At 40.9% G+C, this 19,048-nt stretch overlaps 1 protein-coding gene across 2 annotated transcripts in view; it reads right to left on the reverse strand.

The window, feature by feature from the left end:
• Window positions 1-724: 724 nt before the first annotated feature.
• MCCC1 (methylcrotonyl-CoA carboxylase subunit 1) overlaps window positions 725-19,048 on the reverse strand; it is a 73,611-nt gene continuing 55,287 nt past the window's right edge. For both annotated transcript variants that reach the window (XM_081086355.1, XM_081086354.1), the window contains exons 14-19: window positions 15,401-15,487; window positions 9,476-9,525; window positions 5,130-5,267; window positions 3,867-3,974; window positions 1,817-1,888; window positions 725-1,088 (exon numbers count right to left, since the gene is read on the reverse strand). In XM_081086355.1, coding sequence (XP_080942481.1) covers window positions 990-1,088; window positions 1,817-1,888; window positions 3,867-3,974; window positions 5,130-5,267; window positions 9,476-9,525; window positions 15,401-15,487 — 554 coding nt within the window. In that variant the 3' untranslated portion in view covers window positions 725-989. The remainder of the gene's footprint in view (window positions 1,089-1,816; window positions 1,889-3,866; window positions 3,975-5,129; window positions 5,268-9,475; window positions 9,526-15,400; window positions 15,488-19,048) is intronic.

Consider the following 19,048-nt stretch of genomic DNA (forward strand, 5'->3'; position numbering starts at 1 on the left):
ATATTTCTGAGGAGCACCCCCCCCTCAGGAGAGCCTCGGGCAGTCTTTCCGGAGGTGCTCCAGAAGGCACTGCTATCGTAGGTGACAGCCCCGGAGTGTTACAGCCCCGAGGACACTGCAGGGGGACCAGGGGCGGACGTGGAAGACACATCTTGATGATCCTGACTCTGAGTAGGTCTTGCTAATGTGTGTTTTTGTCTTAGTTTTTAACAAAAGGTTTAAAAAGTAAAAAAATAAACTTAAATAGAAAAAAGCTTATAGAATAAGGATATAAAGAAACAATATTTTCGTACAGCTATATAACGTGCTTGTGTTTACCACTGTGTTACAGTTGCCTACAGTATTCAGTACAGTATCTGCTGTTAAGTGGTGCGAGATTGTATATATATTTGTACAACCTTAGAAGGTGCAATAAAGGCAGAAGCAGTCTAGACAGAAACTTTCCAATCAAAAAAACAAGAGCTAACACCCATGCCTGTAAACTCCCCAATAAACTCCCTAATAAGGTGAAAACAAAACCTTGGTTGAATTTAGCTCTAGCCATCTGGCCCTGAAATGTGTTACTGTCATTTTTATCATTTTTATCCTGATTGTAGCTGGGAAATAACCCACTGAGTTAAATGACCTTTTCTCTTCCACTCATTCTCTTCTGATAAAGTTGCGCCCGTCTTCCTAAAAGAGACCACATGGTATACAATTTGAGGCAGAAGCAAGCCATATTAGCTTCCAATAAAAAAAGTGTAATTCAATTTTATTAGTATGAAACATTTTAAGATAATTTATTATTTGTGATCCAAGTGTATGATTCTCAAATACGAAAGGGCTTTAACATAATCATAGAATCATTTAATAAAACTGCTGTTCCAGACCCCGAGAAAAGCAGGAAGGCACTTGCTCTTTTTGGTGTAGAGATACTGTACTTAAGATAATGTTTTGCCGGCCATCTCTTCGATAGGAGTGTATTCTGCTTCCCTTCCGTCGGATTCCTCTCACTCAAACTCGACGAGAGGAGCGTGTCTGTTGGCCTGAGCGCCTTCCTTGTAGAGCACTTTCTTGATCGTACCGTCCTCCGGAGCCTTTATGGTGTGCTGCAGGGACAAAGACACGGCCGGTTGTCACACCAATGAGGACCGAGCAAGTACGGAAGTCAGGGTGAAAAACGAAGCCAACCGCTTTGATGTTTTGTTGTCTATCAATGTTTCCCAACCTTGTTCATGTCACAGAACAGAGAAAATAACATGTTCATGGTGTGCCAGTGGGCTGACACACCTGCAGCCCACTCAAGGGCACCGATTAGGAAGCTCCCCACCTTCACAGTAGAATCGCACCTGGAAAGCTTTTAAAAAGCTTTGGGCCCCTTTCTGGGAGATCCCAGTTCAACGGGTGCAGGAAGTCATTTTGAAAAGCTCCCACGTGTGGCTTACAAAGTGTGGCCAGGTCTGAGAACCACTGGCCTTTAATTTCCAACCACGTGAAAACCTAAAGAGCTAATTGAATGTGACTGAGGTTTTCACTTTGACACTGAGCGCTGGCACCCTAGGTTTGGCCCTGGAAAATACCCATAGCTAATTCTCAGTTGGGTTACTGCCTGAATCTAAGATATTAATAATTTCATTAATTTCAGAATCATACAACAGGTGCGATTTCACAAAACTAAAATGAGAAGAATGTTTTTTTCTGCAGTTAATGCTTTATCAGCCCATGGCTCTTAATATGTAAAATGGCCTTAACTTACTAAATAAGGGAAAAGAACAGCTAGGTCTGCTCACCGCCCACAGTTTACCTGGCAACGGACCTCACGATTGCACGTACTTACCTCCATCTTCATGGCGATCATGACCATGAGAGAATCTCCAGCTTTGACCTTGTCTCCAGCTTTTACGAACACCTAGAGGTCCAGAGGGACAAGTCAATCCTTGGAAACACAGAGGTCCTCTGTGGTCCACAGAGCTGATTCACAAACGAACACGGTGGACGCATGAGCATGTGGTTGTCCTGTCTGCCAAAGACAAAGGCACCATCGGAGACCTACAGGGCAGCCTGGCATCGCTGGCACTGTTGTCAGAGGGAGGCCCTACTTGGTTCCCCATTCCCACCCCCAAGCATCTAGTTTTCCTTGAAGCAGATTAATATATCTCATATATCTTGAGACCCTTTTGTTTTTTCCATGGGTGTACAGACAAGACACACCACCCATGTACATGGACAGCAGTGTGGTGATTGTGGAGGGAGGCAGGGTGGGTGGAAGAGGGCATAGAAGAGATAAATGGTGATGTAATAAATAAGTAAGTAAATACATACATACATACATTCATTCATACATACATACATACATACATTCATACATACATACATACATACATTCATACATACATACATTCATACATACATACATACATACATACCACCAACTGGCGAGAACTACTGTACTTGACTGTCTTCACCATAGTCAGAGGAGGAGGCCTTGCCTCAGTTTGTCTAGTTTTTAGGTTGTCTAGGACATAGTGTTTCAGGTCCTCTGGCCCCGTGCAGTAAATGTATAGACTATCTTCAGGTGAAAGAATTATACTTATTGGCAACCCCAGAAAAATCTCTCTATTTTCCTTTTTACATGTATAAATGAACTCATGTAGCCCGTATGGTCTCACTGTTTGTTTTTGTTAACAGAGTTATCAAGGATGTTTGGAAACACAATAAACTTAGGCTCTACAGTCAAAGTGTAGAACCAAAACTATGAAGAATGAGAAAGAGCCTTGAAAGCCCCCCAATCTGCAATGCTGGGAGAGGCCTTAGTGTCAGAGGAAATCAATGGTCTGGGTTTAGGGCCCAGTTTTGGGGAAAACATGCATCTTTACATGTAAGACCCTGTTCTGCACCCTGTGCAGCAATGCCCACGTCCTGGGAGGCTGGTGGGGACTGAGAGTGAATGAGTTAGAGGCAGACCGGAGTCTCCAGCTCACACTGCCTCTCAGGCAAACATTTCCAGGGGAACGTTTGGTGAAATCACTCAAACTACTTAAATAGTTTTTTCCTTCTTTTTTTGGAGTGGTACCAAGAAGACACAGTTGAATTTTTAAGACTTAAATGAATTTGAGGGGATGCTACTACATTCAAGTATTTAAAAGGAGACTTCTGACCTATAACCACTTGAGGGTACATCAGTATGGATCTCAACTCTGGATACATACTGCACTCAACACCAAACCACGTTGTTCTCCACCAATACCAGTCTTCCACATTTTAACACTGATGCAGTTAGTAAATTAGAGAAAATGTCACTATTCATGATAAATTGTTGTTAAACTTAACAGTACAAAACAGTCCTTTTGCCCTGGCCGGTGTGGCTCAGTTGGTTGAGCATCAAGGTCACCACTTAGATTCGTAGGCAGGTCACATGCCTGGTTTGTGGGCTTGATCCCCAGTAGGGGGCATGCAGGAGGCAGCTGATTGATGTTTCTCTCTCTAGTTGATATTTCTCTCTCTTCCTCTCCTTTCCTCTCTCTCTCTTAAAAAAAAAAAAAAGTCAATGAAAACATGTTTAAAAAAGACAGCCCTTTTGAATAATGCTTGGTGAATACTCTAATTTTAATCATAACAAGACAATTTAAATTATTTGTACTTTTATGGAAATTCCCATTTTCAAAATTTTTGTTAACAGTGTTTATTGTACATTAGGTAAATTGGTATTTTCACTGAAGACTGTAATATAGAACTTGAATCTATCATAGAGTCCTTTGATTTCTTAAAATGAATGCTTTCCAATGAGTGACATTTAGAGAGGAGAAAAAGAACATATATGGCATAGTTCAGCAAAGACGTCTATTGGGCCTTATTGGGCATTATTCTGCACACGTTCGCATGGTTACCTTCTCAATGGTTCCAGTCATGGGCGCTATGGCACCTCCCTGAGTTCCTTCTGAGCTCACTGAGGACAAGTATTTGGGGACTGGAATGTCAAACTGAACAGTTCCTTCCTATAAACAGGAAACAAACCAGAAATGAAATCAATATCTTGTTCCTGTAATTTTACTAATATACCTGACGTGATTATTTTCAAGCTGTCTGTTAAATGTTAGTCATCTTTAACACCAGGGTTCTAATCCAGCTTTGTGACCTTGAGAAAATTACTAAACTCCTTGGTTTTGGTTCCCATTATGCAGGAGTAATGGTATACAAGCCTCAGAGGGGATGCAAGGGATTAAGATATATCACTGTTGGTAAAAGACAGCCACTGTCTGGAAGCTATTTTTAGTAACATCTCCGCCATCAAGTGCTTAGTCTGAGGGGGAACTGTTCTTAATAATTATATAATTGTCACAATAACCTTATGAGGTAGGTATTGTTATTATTCCTGTTTATAGATGAGGGAACTGAAGCCCAAGGTCACACAGCTGCTCAGTGGTTTGAATTTGAATGAAAGCAGCTTCATATTCCAGAGCGTAAGCTCTTCGCCACTCACCATCCTGCCCCTTCCATCCTATGGTCACAGCACACTGACTACGGGAAGGAATGCCTGGCAAAGTGAGATCATCCTCGACTCCATAGACTTTACTTCATCACTAAAGGCACCTCCTCACTAAGGACTGTGATCTGTGAGATGGCTCCCACATGTGAGAAGACTCTGAAGAGACCACAGTATAGTTGCTAACGCATGCAGAACCCTAAGGTCCCTTGATAAACTCCTAGCCAAATCCATGCAAAGCCTGCCTCAATCATCTGCCAAGAGAACACCCCTCACCCCACTCCCTTCCTACTGACCACCTTGCCCACAGGGAACATCTGGTCCAGCTCCTCTCCCAATAGCCACCTCCTCCCAAATCCCCAGGGTTTCAAGTTTCAGGAGGATGGCGGTTGGGGAAAGGGTTAAGGTATCAAATCCCCGAGAGAACAGGCCCACTGAGCAGGGAGATATTCTGACAAGAAGGGTGTAAGGACATGTTTCAGAATTAAAGGAAGAAATGAGTATGTGTCTATCAATGAGAATCTGTGTGAACAAAAGAACAAGAGAAGGCCGGAATACGGCAAAGAAAGAGAGCGGAGAGGGAAACAAAGAAGAGATCGAAGGAAGTGGGTCTTTCTAATCCCCTTGTCTCTACACCAACAGCGTTATTACAAAGAAGAGACCTTACCACAGAAAATAGGTAAATTGTGTTTTCCAGGGTAATGAACTTAGTTTTACTAGAAACTCCATTTATAGAACATTTCAAGTAAGTACAGTCTCCCTCACTATGAAGATCACCAAGGACTTGGAAAGTTTTATCTCCAATCTGAAAAAAGAAGAAACAGAGAAGATCCTTAAAGTAAATGAACAATACTACATAATTAATACAATCAGAATTGGTTTCAAAAGGTAACAGGTAAACTTTAAAAAAAAAAAAAAGTCATGTAGAAACTTTCCCCTTAAGATTCATAAATGAAATGCTCTCGGTAGAAATGTAGTAAGATAATGAAAGGAAAGCATAGTTACATGACATATTCATAGCACTCACAATGCCACAGATAAAGGCTCATGCAAGAATAGCAATACATATGAAATAGAAGTATAAATCAAACAAAATTATTAAAATTTTGTTGGAGATATATATATATATATATATATATATACACACATATATATATGTGTATATATATATGTGTATATACATATATATATGTATATATATATGTGTGTGTGTATATATATATATATATATATATATATTACATGTTTGCATTCATTTCTGAGTTTCCAAAGTCAAGTTTAGTTTTACTGTGCCAAAGTCAGTAGTGAAAAAAGCCAGAACCACATAATTAGATGGTATTTCTTTTATCTCACCAGCATGTAGATCCTATTTATGGGTTTCAGTTATGATTTAAGAAGATAAGTTAGCTGGATACTGACCACAATTTTCTCTAAGAGAGAGAGTTCCAAAGAACAGATTTTACACTTAATCTTTCAAGGCAGCTGGCAAAAGGACATGAAACCATTCTGTTTTAAAGAATGTTTTCTCTCATATATACTCAAACAAAATTCCCCTTACATACAGAAAATCCATTTAAATCTCTCTCTTTATTTTTCATCTCAATTCCCCTGATGTTAGTGTCAAAATCCCGCAGCTACTCTTTTCAAATATATTATGTAGGCTAAGGTGAAATAGGTTATACTGCAGTATTTATACACTGCTTTCATCTATCCTAAATTAAATATGCGTCGTAACCCACTCAAACGGCCATCTGAAACTTGGCAAAATTCTCAGGACATAAAGGTTAGATTGGGAACAGTTTTGTTTAAAGATTTACAATAGCACATTGTAAATTTGTGAATGTAGTTCCATGAGCAGATTAGAACAAATGTGCCAATTTACCATTTGTCAAGGGACAAAAAGGGGTCCCCAAACCAGTATTATATAAAATTTATTATATAATATTTAAAATACTCAGAAAATTCTCAATTTTGGGATATTGAATGGCACAGAGACTCCCCAGATACCTTTAGGAAACCGAAGTTATTTTAAAAAGGGAATGAAGGTCACAGGGGTGTAAAGTGCAGCACAGGGAATACAGTCAATAATAGAATACAGTGGGGCCTTGACTTACGAGTGTCCCGACGAACAAGTTTTTCGAGATGCGAGCCGTCTCTTGGCCGATTTTTTGCTTTGAGTTGTGAGCTAAAATTCGGGTTACGAGCCAGCTTCAGATACCCCACCGCTAGTTGGCTCAGCGAACGTCACAGTGAACGCCACAACATCAGCCCAGCATCACGTGTCTCACTTGTTCACTTTAAGATTTGACATACGAGTAATTTGAGTTACGAGCTCCGTCACGGAATGAATTAAACTCGTAAGTCAAGGCCCCACTGTATTATAATAATGCTGTATGGTGCCAGATGGGCACTAGGCTTATCAGGGTGGTCACTTTGTAAGTTATCTAAAAGTCTAATCACTTTGTTATATACCTAAAACTCATATGATACTGTATGTCAAATGTAATTGAAAAATTTAAAAGGAAAAGAAATGTACCAATATGAATTACAACTCTTACAATTAAGGGAGGTAGACTTCCCATAATTTTTCTGACAGAAAGAAAACCACTGTGTCTCTCCAAATGTTGGGCAATCTAAAGCTTATCATTAATAAACCCATTTTGCAGGATTTAAAACCTCTTAGGTCTTATTAAAACTAGAGCCCAGTGCACGAATTTGTGCACCAGTGGGGTCCCTTGGCCTGGCCTGCAGGATCGGGCCAAAACCAGCTCTCCAACATCCCCCGAGGGGTCCAGGATTGTGAGAAGGTGAAGGCCAGGCCGAGGGACCCCACCAGTGCACGGGGCCGGGAAGGGATGCAGGAGGTTGGTCAGCCAGGGAGGGACTGTGGGAGGGCTCCAAGGTGTGTCTGGCCCATCTCACTCAGTCCCAATCAGCCGGATCCCAACAGCAAATTAACCTACGGGTCAGAGCGTATGCCCCCTGGTGGTCAGTGTGCGTCATAATGAGCGATTGAGTGACCTTAGCATATCATTAGTATATCACACTTTGATTGGTTGAATGGCTGACAGGATGACCGGACACTTAGCATATTAGGCTTTTATTATATAGGATGATTTATTCAATTCTCTGAATTTGTACCTTACTATAGGAATTTGCTTGAGTTCTCACATTGTTGTTTAACTCCTTCAGCATTTCATTTTGCCAGTGTAATGGACTTCTTTTACTTGAGGGCTAGTATAAAAATTTTGACCACACCCTGACCGGTTTGGCTCAGTGGATAGAGTGCCGGCCTGCGGACTGAAGGGTCCTGGTTTTGATTCCAGTCAAGGGCATGTATCTTGGTTGCAGGCACATCTCCAGTAGAGGGTGTGCAGGTGGCAGCTGATCGATGTTTCTCTCTCATGGATGTTTCTAACTCTCTATCCCTCTCCCTTCCTCTCTGTAAAAAAAAAATCAATAAAATATATATATAAAAAAAAATTTTTTTGACTTAAGATTCTCAAAGAATGACCTGTGGATCACTTGGGGTTCTTTCAGGGGGTCCATGAAATCAAACTATTTCATAATAATACTAGTGTAATTTGCCTTTTTAACCCACATTCTCTCATAAGTATACAGTGGAATTTTTAGAGATGCAAAGCATGCGATAATGTTATCACTCTGTGGCAATGGAATGTGCTTGTGTAATCTTAGGTTCTAAACTTGTCTCAATTTATCCTACAACTCAACAATAAAAAAAAACACCAATCTGATCTTTAAAAAATGGGCAAAGGACTTGAACAGACATTTCTCCAAAAAAGATAGACAAATGGCCAATTAGCACATGAAAAGGTGCTCGACATCATCAGCCATCAGATAAATGCAAATCAAAACATAATGAAATACTACTTTACACCCATTAGGATGGCTTTATAAAAAGAAGGAAAAAAAGTTGGCAAGAATGTGGAGAAACTGGAACCCTTGTGCACTGTTGGTGGGAACGTTAAATGGTGCAGCCGCTATGGAAAACAGTATGGTAGTTCCTAAAAAAATAAAAAGATAGAACTACCATATTTATGATCCAGCATTTCTACTTCTGGGTAGATGCCCAAGAAAACTGAAAACAGTCTCAAAGAGATATCTGTATCCTTATGTTCATAGTAGCATTATTCACAATAGCCTAAAGGTGGAAGCCACCCAAGTACCCATCAATAGATGAATGAATAAAAAAATGTGGTATACAGTCAATAAAATATTAGTCAGCCTTAAAAAGGAAGGACATTTGGACACATGATACAACATGGGAGACCCTTCAAGACATTATGCTAAGTGAAGTAAGCCAGTCACAGAAGGACAAATGCTGAGTGGTTTCGCTTATATGAGTCACCTAGCAGCCAAATTCATAGACACACAAAGCATCATGGCAGTTGCCAGGGGCTGGGGGGAGGAGGAGCATGGTGCGCTTGTTTAGTGGGTACGGCGTTTGAGTTTTGCACGAGGAGAATGGTTCTATGGATGGACGGTGGTGATGGCTATACCACAACGTGAATGCAATGCCACTGAACTGTACACTTAAAATGGTTAAAATGGTAAGTTTTGTTACTTATATTTAAAAATATACACCAAAATAATTAAAAATGTTCTCAGTTTAATTTTCCATACAGTAAAAATTAACAGATGTAACGAATACAAACAAAGCTCTTTAGGGAGTTTCAGTGATTTTTAAGAATGTACAGGGGTCCTGAGACCAAAAAGTTTGAGAACTGCTGCTTTAGATATAAATATGTCCACACACCTCAGTGTCTGATTCAAAGCTATTATATTTTGCCAACTTTTGAATCACAGCCAAACTGAGTACATAGTCAGAAAATATATAGGGGGTAGTTTTCTCAAATTGGTCTGAAATAAAAGCACATGACATTCCCTTAGTATAGACATAACAGTCAGTGGCTTAAGAGAAACCGGAGAGCATAAAAAGATCATTCTTAGTATGAGAGAGATCAGATGTAGAACAAAACCGGTAAGGCTTACCTGCATGCTATATGACCCATCCTGGTTGTATGTTACAGCGATGGCTACATCTTCAGAGGATAAAAATTAAACAAAATTAGAAGACCTTCATTTATTCAGTAACTGAGAGTCCAAGAATCTGACTTTCAACATAAAGATAACTAGCTGTTAGGGATAGCAACATCTGTTAACTCCCTGGCAATAAAGATTCAAAAACAACAACAACAACAAAAACACAACTTAGGCAGGTTTCAAAAAAGGTGAATTTCAAACTTTTCCTTTTTAGAAATGGAGTTTTAGCTTTTTAAGACTGTAGGCTATTTTATTTTATTTTTTATTTATTTATTTTTTTGTAGGCTATTTTAGATATTTTTTTTTTCTCTATAAGAAAGGCTGCATTGTTATAGTAAAAACTGTAATTAATTGGGAAAAAGAAATTCTGGTTTAAGATCCAAATCTGCCATCTGTGTGGCACGATCACCTCTGTGATCTTGACTAAGTCACTTAAAATCTCTGGGTCTTGGTTTTCTAATCCATTTGACCCATTGAATGGATGAGATGTAACAATGATGACATCAGTGTGAAAGTATAAACTGTAACAGACTATACAAATATGATATACAATATATTCATTATTATGTGACTATAGAATTGGTTAAAGACTATCTAGGGAGATGGAAATCGAAACTTTTGTGGGTTAGAGAATGAAGACCAAAGTCATTCCATCTAGTCCTGACACTTCAACCATCATGTTGATGCCGCCAGCTCCTATCTGTTCCCAGTCTTTCTGCAGAACTCTAAGTCATGTCCAGCTAAATGTCCCATCCGTACTTTAAAATGAACATAGTGTGTCCAACAAATCCTCTCCCGCCTCCGCCTGCGTCCCCTCCTGCCCTGTGAGCGCCATGACTGGCAATGTTATTCCCCTTGTCATCCAGGTTTAAAACCCGTCATTCTTACCTTCTCCTTTGCTTTCTACTTCCAACCGCCACCACAGCACTGCCAAAGTCTTCCCTTGGGATGCCTGGACCACCCATTTCTTCCGCCCGCCCCTGATTCTGACAGCGGCCTCCGGCCTGGCTGACCCGAGGAGGTCCTGCCAGCACTTCCTGCTCCCTGTCCCGAGCCTCCCAGCTGATTCCTAGCATGTCCCCACCACAGTAAGAACACTTGGCTTCGTGCTGACAGCACCAAACGCTGTCGTATTTCCCGCCATTCTTCCACACAGCCCTGTGTCCGACCAAATGGGAAAACGGGCCAATTAACATCCTCCAGGTGCCTCTATCCTTCGCCTCTCTGTGCCCTTTGCCCAGGCCCCTCCCACTGACGCCCACCCCTCCTCCACACTGCGCTCGCTGGGGAAGAGCCTGTCCGGGGGGGGGGGGGGGGGGGGGGGGGGGGGGATGAACCATTTAGACTTCTACATATAAACACCATCCGGATTCTCCCCTCAGCAGGGTATGATAGAGTGGTTTTTCTCTTTATCAATTGTTTTAAAAAACTGCAAAAATAAAAATGTTCACGAGGCCTAAAAGTCCTCCCGATTGCCCGGCTGTCAGTCCTATTAAACGTTCGAACGTGTGAATGCTTTCGGGCCTTTCAGGATACACATGCAGGTTTGTCTTTTTCTTTTATAAAAATAGGGCATCGCTATACATGTTGTTCTGCAACCGGCTTTATTGTAGTTAACATGTGACACACCGACCTAGTTTGTTCTTTTAACAGGAGCTAGGGAACAGTTTAAGGTGATGATGATGATGATGATGACAGCTGATGTTTGTTGACTGCTTGCTACATGCCATTCAATGAGCTAAGTGCTTTGCACATGTTGTTTCATTTAGTATGTACAACACCACAAGGAAGTGACTGCCACTGCCGCGCCCAGTTACAGCGGAGGACAGTGGATGCTTACAGAGCACGTGACTTGCCCAAGGGTCACAGAAAACAAGCGAGCCAGATCCAAACCCACACGGTCTACCTCCAGGGCCGCATCATTACCACGACGCCATCCTGCTTCCCAACACACCCTTCTCCTTTGCCCAGTGGCAAATTCCTTAAGAGAAAAACACAGGAGCAAAGACATCTTTTCTCTCTTCTTCACATTGTTCAGAATATTTATTGTTTCATAAACTTTGTACTGGACGTATAAGTGAATGAAACTTCTCTATCCTGTATCTTGTCAATAACTTTAACTCTTTTTAAGAGAAAATGCAGGGGTCGGGGGAAGGGAGGGAAGGGTAAGGGAGGGGAGGAGAGGGGAGATATTTGAAGATGCTATGAAGCTGTCACACCGCCAGCTTTGAAGACGGAAGACAGAGGGGCCTCGAGTAAACTAATGCGAGCCGCCTCTGGAAATTGGAAAAGGAGCCAGTTCTCTCTTTGGGCCTCCAGATGGAGCACAGGCCCGCCAGCACTTTGATTTTTAGGGCCCCTGACCTCCAAAACGGTAAATTTGTGTTATTTTAAACCATTAAGTTTGTGACAATCTGTTACAGCTGCAAAAATAAAATAAAATAAAAAATCACATCTTCAAAGCCTTCCTATTCATTCTGCCATCAGAAAGATCATTTTGACTTGAATACTGGATTTGCTTATTACCTTGCCTACATTGTTCTCCCCAGGATTAAATCAAAATGCTGGCATATCACATAAAGCTCCTTAGTCTCGGCCCCTCCCATCTCCCCAGTCTCATCAACCACCACTCTCCCTAGGAATACTCTGCTTCCCATTTAGCAAGACGTTCTTGATTTCCCAACATTCCACACTCTTTCCAGAAGCTGTGACTTCTGCCCCAAGGATTTTCCTCCTCATTATTTAGCAGGCCCATCTCTACTCATTCTTAATGTATTAAATCTATCATTACCTTTTCTGCAAAGCCTTCCCTGACTTCCTCAGTCAGGATGCAGACCCTCTCTTTGAAGATCCCATAAAACCTGAATTTGCAGAGTATATTACACATTTTCCCGTGAAAATCTGCCTCCAACTACTCTGTGAGCTTCTCGAGGGCAAAGTTCATGGCCCTCTATTGGTTTACGCCCCTTTCCGAGTAAATATTAAGTACTCAGTCAGAGCTACTGAATAAGTGAACGAATACGTACTTTAATGTTCTCTTAATCATAATACAAGCTTTCCAGTTCACCCTTATATACATTTTTATCTTAAATCCTGCCAATATTCTCATTTATCATTTTGTCTTTAATGTGTCCTTACATACTTAAACACAATTATTATTCTAGTAAAAACAAAAAAAGAGAGAGAGAAAATGCATCTGACTATCCCAGATCAGTTTTCTTTCAATTTATAAAATAAGAAGTCTTTTAATAACATGAATGCCAATAGAATCACAGTAAAGACATCACCAGAAAAAGTCTAAATTCTTTTATGTATAGTAGGGTAACTCAACCTGTTCCCCTCTCCCCTAGATATCTCTTGACTGCCCACAAGAGAATTTTAAACACCTCTTATGTATTTAATAAAGTATGAAAGTTTAACATGATGCAGTGTTAGGTAAGCACATGCACCTTGAAGTCTGCGTTCAAATTTTAGCTCTACCAATTCCTTTCGGTGTGATTTTAAGGAAATTATCATTCTCTCTAAGCCTTTTGCAAAGGTTTTTATAAAGTTGACACTAATAATAACACCAATTTCATTGGCCTGTTCTGAAAATGCAAAAGAAATAATTCATGGAAGGTGCTTAACACAGTAGCTCACATACACCAAACACTAAGTCTCAGCTATTATTCTTATTATTATTGAGGGCAGGGCAGGGTTCTGTGAAACATGGCCACTAGTAACAAAGTGAGAATATCTTTCAAGTCTTGATTATTTGAGATACTTGGCCATTCTCACTGAGACCATTAAGAGCTGGTTCTACTTTATATTCATAAATGCTTCTGGGCCCTTAGGCTTCTTGTTTGGTGCACTCTCATTCAACCACAGTCACTGCGGATTAGCATAACATTTCTGAAAACTGTGACATGCGGACCTGGGTTATTGCTGAAAAATACTGCCAAAAGGAAGTAGTGAACAGCAATTGTGTTGGCTCTTCAATTATATTTATTTTTAAAAATAAAAATAAAAATCCAAGAAATGCAATATAATTCAAAACACTGCTCGGTGCCTCAGTGAAGATCCATGCCAATAACACAGTTGGCTCATCTGAATTATAATCACACAGGCTATTTTTCTGTTTAATTTAGATTGAAGAGGCCACTTGAATTTTATTGCTGCTGATACTGTATTCAGCATATTCAGCCTAGTGTAAGATACTTTTTTATTTGGGAGGCTGTTTTTTAGGATGAAATGAATAAATAAATACACCCGCATAAAATGGATAGCTTAACCATTTGCAGAATGCTACTCTACAAGGGATGTTTGCAAACTTCCTTTCCAAGCACTCTGTGCACTTAAGGTAATGACCATCTAGGCTCAGGATGAAAAGATATCTAAAGAGCTGTAACCCAGTCAACTGTGTGAACAAGGAATTTGTTAAGAAGTGAGTGGATGTCTACATAGAACTGGGGTAGAGAGGAGGGTGCTGTGATGAGCTGGCAGGAAGATTCTGTTCTACCTGATAGGCACGTTTTATAATGGAGTTGTCACAGGTCAAGGATACCTCACCTTCAAGGTTACCCAGTCCTTCCTGCTCTGACTGCATCCCTCTGGCTTCCCATGCAAACTGTATTGCAACAGAAGGCATACAGCCACCAGCTACCACATGATTCTGGTCCCTCTGGTACACTGTTCCAGCCCAAATTTTGTGTCAGCCTCTCCTAATTTGTTACAATAAATCAGCTCCCAACCTACTCAAATTAGTGTGCAATCAAAAATCAATTTGCCGTATAGGGGGTAACGTGGGGATAAGGACACATATGTAATATCTTAATCAATAAAAATATTTTAAAAAAATCAATTTGCCACTGGAAAAGTGGTGGAAATAGCATATGAATCAGGGTCAGAAAGATTAGGTGTCAAACATTGGCTCTGCCACTTACTAGTCTTGAATAAGGTACTGTACCTTCCATGCCATTGTTTCATCAGCCATACGTGGCTATAACAGTGACTCCCCCTTATTAAATTATGAAGATAAAATTTACATGTGATAAGGCACATAATAATAAATTACATTTCTTTATTAACCCACTTCCACCTTAGATACTGCCTGAGTAGTGGGTAATCTTTCTTGTTTAGAGTTTTGGATATTGTTTTTCTTATTTAAAGGAATACACTCTCACCCTGGTTGGGTGTTCACTGGTTAGAGCATCGGCCTGTGAACCAAAGGCATGTGCCTCTGTTGCAGGTTCGATCCCTGGCCTCAGTCCTGGACGGGCATGTGTGGGAGGCAACCAATTGCGCTCTCTCTCTCTCTCTCTCTCTCTCTCTCTCTCTCCTCCCATCTCCCTCTTTCTGTCCCTCCTTCCTCCATCCCTTCCACTCTTTAAAAATCAATGGAGTGATTTAAAAAAAATCCATTGAGGATTAAAAAAAAAAAGTAATACATTCTCGGGAGGGAAGAGAAGGGTAAAAAAAAAAAAAACCCAAAATATAAAAGTACTGCATTCTCACTGAAGAAATACAAAGCAAAGAAAGTACAAAGAAGCATGGGGGGGGGGGGGGGAAAGACCGCCTCAAATCCCACCACCCAGTGGTAACCTCACTAAAATGTTGGCAAATTTTACTTTAGTCAGTTTGCTATGTATGTTTTTTAACATATTTTTAGAATATTTACAAAACACAGAAAAAGTGTAATGAAGAAAAAAAAATCAACTCTACTACCCAGAGCAAATCAATTCTATCATTTTGGCATACTTCCTCACAATGTTTAGGCCAGGGATCTTTGAAAAATATATAATTGAATGACTGTGGCTGAGCTGAATCCATTTTTTCCCAGGTAAATGTGATCTATTTCTATAAAGCACATTTCCCTTCTAATAAAACGTTACTTACTGTTTTCACCATCCCTAAGAGTCATGTTTCTGGTGTAAGAAATATTCAGTCTTCTTCCACTGCTGGATGCAAAAGGAGAATATTGATCTAAAAGAAAATTCAAGAGCAAATTTACGAACATCAAGCCTACTAAATTTATACCTTACAAAAGAAAACAGGAACACAGTTCCTATACTGGCAGCTTGTATGTGTTTTCTTTGTTCTTCTCGTTGCTTTAAATTTAAATGAGATATTTCAATTTACTTCTCAGGAGGTTGCATATGAAAACTCCCAGTTTCTCTTAAAAAGTGAGATTATGTGCAGCCTAAACTCTCATCCATTGGTGGCATGAGCTGCATGGTGTCCATCCCTTTTGATGGGGCTACTGCATTCCAGGGCACTCAAATCCCTACCTCTCGCCATTTCCCTTTCAGCTGGCCTCTCTTATTCTCCTGTTACTGGTCCACCTAGAGGGGTTTGAGTGTACAGCCTCTGCTGGACAATATCCAGAAGCTACAGCATGACTAAATTGAAGCAAGTTACTCTGAAGTTCCTATCTGTGCTGGTTATAAATTTTAAAAAGAGGTGAGAGTAAGAAGACACTCCATTCTAAAAAGGCTAAGAACAGGCAGGCTTAGGAATGCCATGTGGAGCACACTTGGATGCATTTCATTTAATGTAACAGGACAAAATGAGGAGAGAGCACAACTCTCCTAAAGATGTAATTATGTGCTTTAAGCTTTCAATATAACGTTCTTGAATGAATTTAGAAATTAATGATTCTAGGACTCTCATAGCCAGTTAGCCTGGAGGTCAAATCACCCCTGGTATTGCCGACAACAATCAAGGCTTAATTACAATAAGACTGCGCACAAAGACCACTAAGGGGTGCACCAAGAAAAGATAAAAAAATGCAGAGACAAAGAAACAGGACGCAAATGTCAGAAATGGAAGATATAGAGTTCAAAACCACACTTTTAAGGTCTCTCAAGAACTGTCTAGAAGCTGCCGATAAACTTAGTAAGGCCCTCGAAAAGACTGGTGAGACCGCCGATAAATGTAGTGAGATCCTCAAGAAATCTAATGAGACCCTCGAGGTTGTGATAAAGAACCAACTAGAAATTAAGCATACACTGACTGAAATAAAGAATATTATACAGACACCCAACAGCAGACCAGAGGAGCGCAAGAATCAAGTCAAAGATTCGAAACGTGAAGAAGCAAAAAACACCCAACTGGAAAAGCAAAATGAAAAAAGAATCCAAAAATACGAAGATAGTGTAAGGAGCCTCTGGGATAGCTTCAAGCGTACCAACATCAGAATTATAGGGGTGCCAGAAGATGAGAGAGAGCAAGATATTGAAAACCTATTTGAAGAAATAATGACAGAAAACTTCCCCCACCTGGTGAGAGAAATAGACTTACAGGTCCAGGAAGCGCAGAGAACCCCACACAAAAGGAATCCAAAGAGGACCACACCAAGACACATCATAATTAAAATGCCAAGAGCAAAAGACAAAGAGAATATCTTAAAAGCAGCAAGAGAAAGAAACCCAGTTACCTACAAGGGAATACCCATACGACTGTCAGCTGATTTCTCAACAGAAACTTTGCAGGCCAGGAGGGAGTGGCAAGAAATATTCAAAGTGATGAATAGCAAGAACCTACAACCAAGATTACTTTATCCAGCAAAGCTATCATTCAGAATTGAAGGTCAGATAAAGAGCTTCACAGATAAGGAAAAGCTAAAGGAGTTCATCACCACCAAACCAGGATTATATGAAATGCTGAAAGGTATCCTTTAAGAAGAGGAAGAAGAAGAAAAAGGTAAAGATACAAATTATGAACAACAAATACGCATCTATCAACAAGTGAATCTAAGAATCAAGTGAATAAATAATCTGGTGATCATAATAGAATCAGGGACATAGAAAGGGAATGGACTGACTATTCTTGTGGGGGAAAGGGGTGTGGGAGATGCGGGAAGAGACTGGACAAAAATCGTGCACCTATGGATGAGGACAGTGGGTGGGGAGTGAGGGCGGAGGGTGGGGCGGGAACTGGGAGGACGGGAGTTATGGGGGGAAAAAAGAGGAACAAATGTAATAATCTGAACAATAAAGATTTAATTAAAAAACAAAAAAAAATAGAAATTAATGATTCTAAAATTAGGATCCTATAATCCTATATAATAAAACCTAATATGCAAATCGGCCGAACAGTGGAACGACCAGTCGCTATGATGTACACTGACCACCAGGGGGCACACACACAGGGGCAGCGCTGCTCAGTCAGAAGCCAGGCTCACAGCTGGCAGCGGTGGTGGCAGGAGCCTTATCTGCCTCCACAGCAGCACTAAGGACCCCTCGGGAGATGTCATGCAGAGAGTGGGCCTAAAAAACGTATGGTCAATAATCCTATATAATCCTGAGGGGTCCCAGACTGCGAGAGGGCACAGGCCGGCTGAGGGACACCCCCTCCCCGCAGTGCATGAATGTCATGCACTGGGCCTCTAGTAATATAATAATCCTAATAATAGTGAAGAGATAAGTGAATTCCATTTTTTTCCCCTATTACTCCAAAAGTCAGTTAGCGTAAATAAGTATTATTGAGCAAGTTTGGGAGAGCTCAGGTTTTGCTCAATTGAGAGGGAAGAACTGTTTAAAGGAGAACTGACTGAAACTGTAATAAGCTAGTGAATTTTCATCATGAATTTCCAGCTTCCGGGGTGTTAGGAAGTTGGACACTGACTTAGTGAGATGCTGAGGCAGCCAGTCAGGACGAACCTCTGCCTACCTTTCCCAAGCTCCGACTCTATGACATGATGGAGTAACTAGGTCTTCAGTTAGTCAGAAATTTGATCACAGAATAATCACAGAATAAAAAAAGAGTGGAGAAAATAACCATAAATCATGGGTAACCCAGTGGAATCCGAGTGCCTCTGGGACCTGGGAAGTTGCTGCAGGTACAGAGGCTACAACAAAGCAGGCCACAGGGAGTGCTGGATAAAAGAAGCTGGAAGGGATTGGCATAGGCTGCAGCAAGTACTGGTGTTTGGTTGAAAAGAGAGCCATCTCTACGTTGTTGGGTGATTAGTTAAGATATATCTAAAGGTTAGAAGTGTTTATGGAATGTATCCAGAATATGTGAAGAGCTCTCTTCGTACTAAAAACCACATTAGCAGAGGATGGTGTCAATCACTGAGAGAAGAAAGGGAGGTAAGAGTGGCATAAAGAAAAAAAAGTATGGTCAATAATCCTATATAATAAAAGCCTAATATGCTAAGTGTCCGGTCGTCCAGTTGGCCGTTCAAGCAATCAAAGCGTAATATGCTAATGATATGCTAAGGCTGCTCAACTGCTCACTATGACGTGCATTGACCACCAGGGGGCAGACAGTTGACCAGTCGCTATGACATGCACTGACCACTAGGCGGCAGACGTTCCGACCGGTGGGTTAGCTTGCTGCTGGGGTCCGGCTGATCAGGACTGAGCGAGACAGGCCGGACACGCCCTGGAGACCTCCTGTGGTTCTTCCCCAGCTGGCCAACCTCCCACATCCCTCCCCGGCCCAGATTGTGCACCAGTGAGGTCCCTCAGCCTGGCCTGCATTCTCTTGCAATCTGGGACCCTTGGGGGATGTTGGAGAGCTGGTTTTGGCTCAACGGCA

The sequence above is a fragment of the Myotis nattereri genome (assembly GCF_964212035.1).
Source record: "Myotis nattereri genome assembly, chromosome: 3".
Classification (NCBI taxonomy): domain Eukaryota; kingdom Metazoa; phylum Chordata; class Mammalia; order Chiroptera; family Vespertilionidae; genus Myotis; species Myotis nattereri.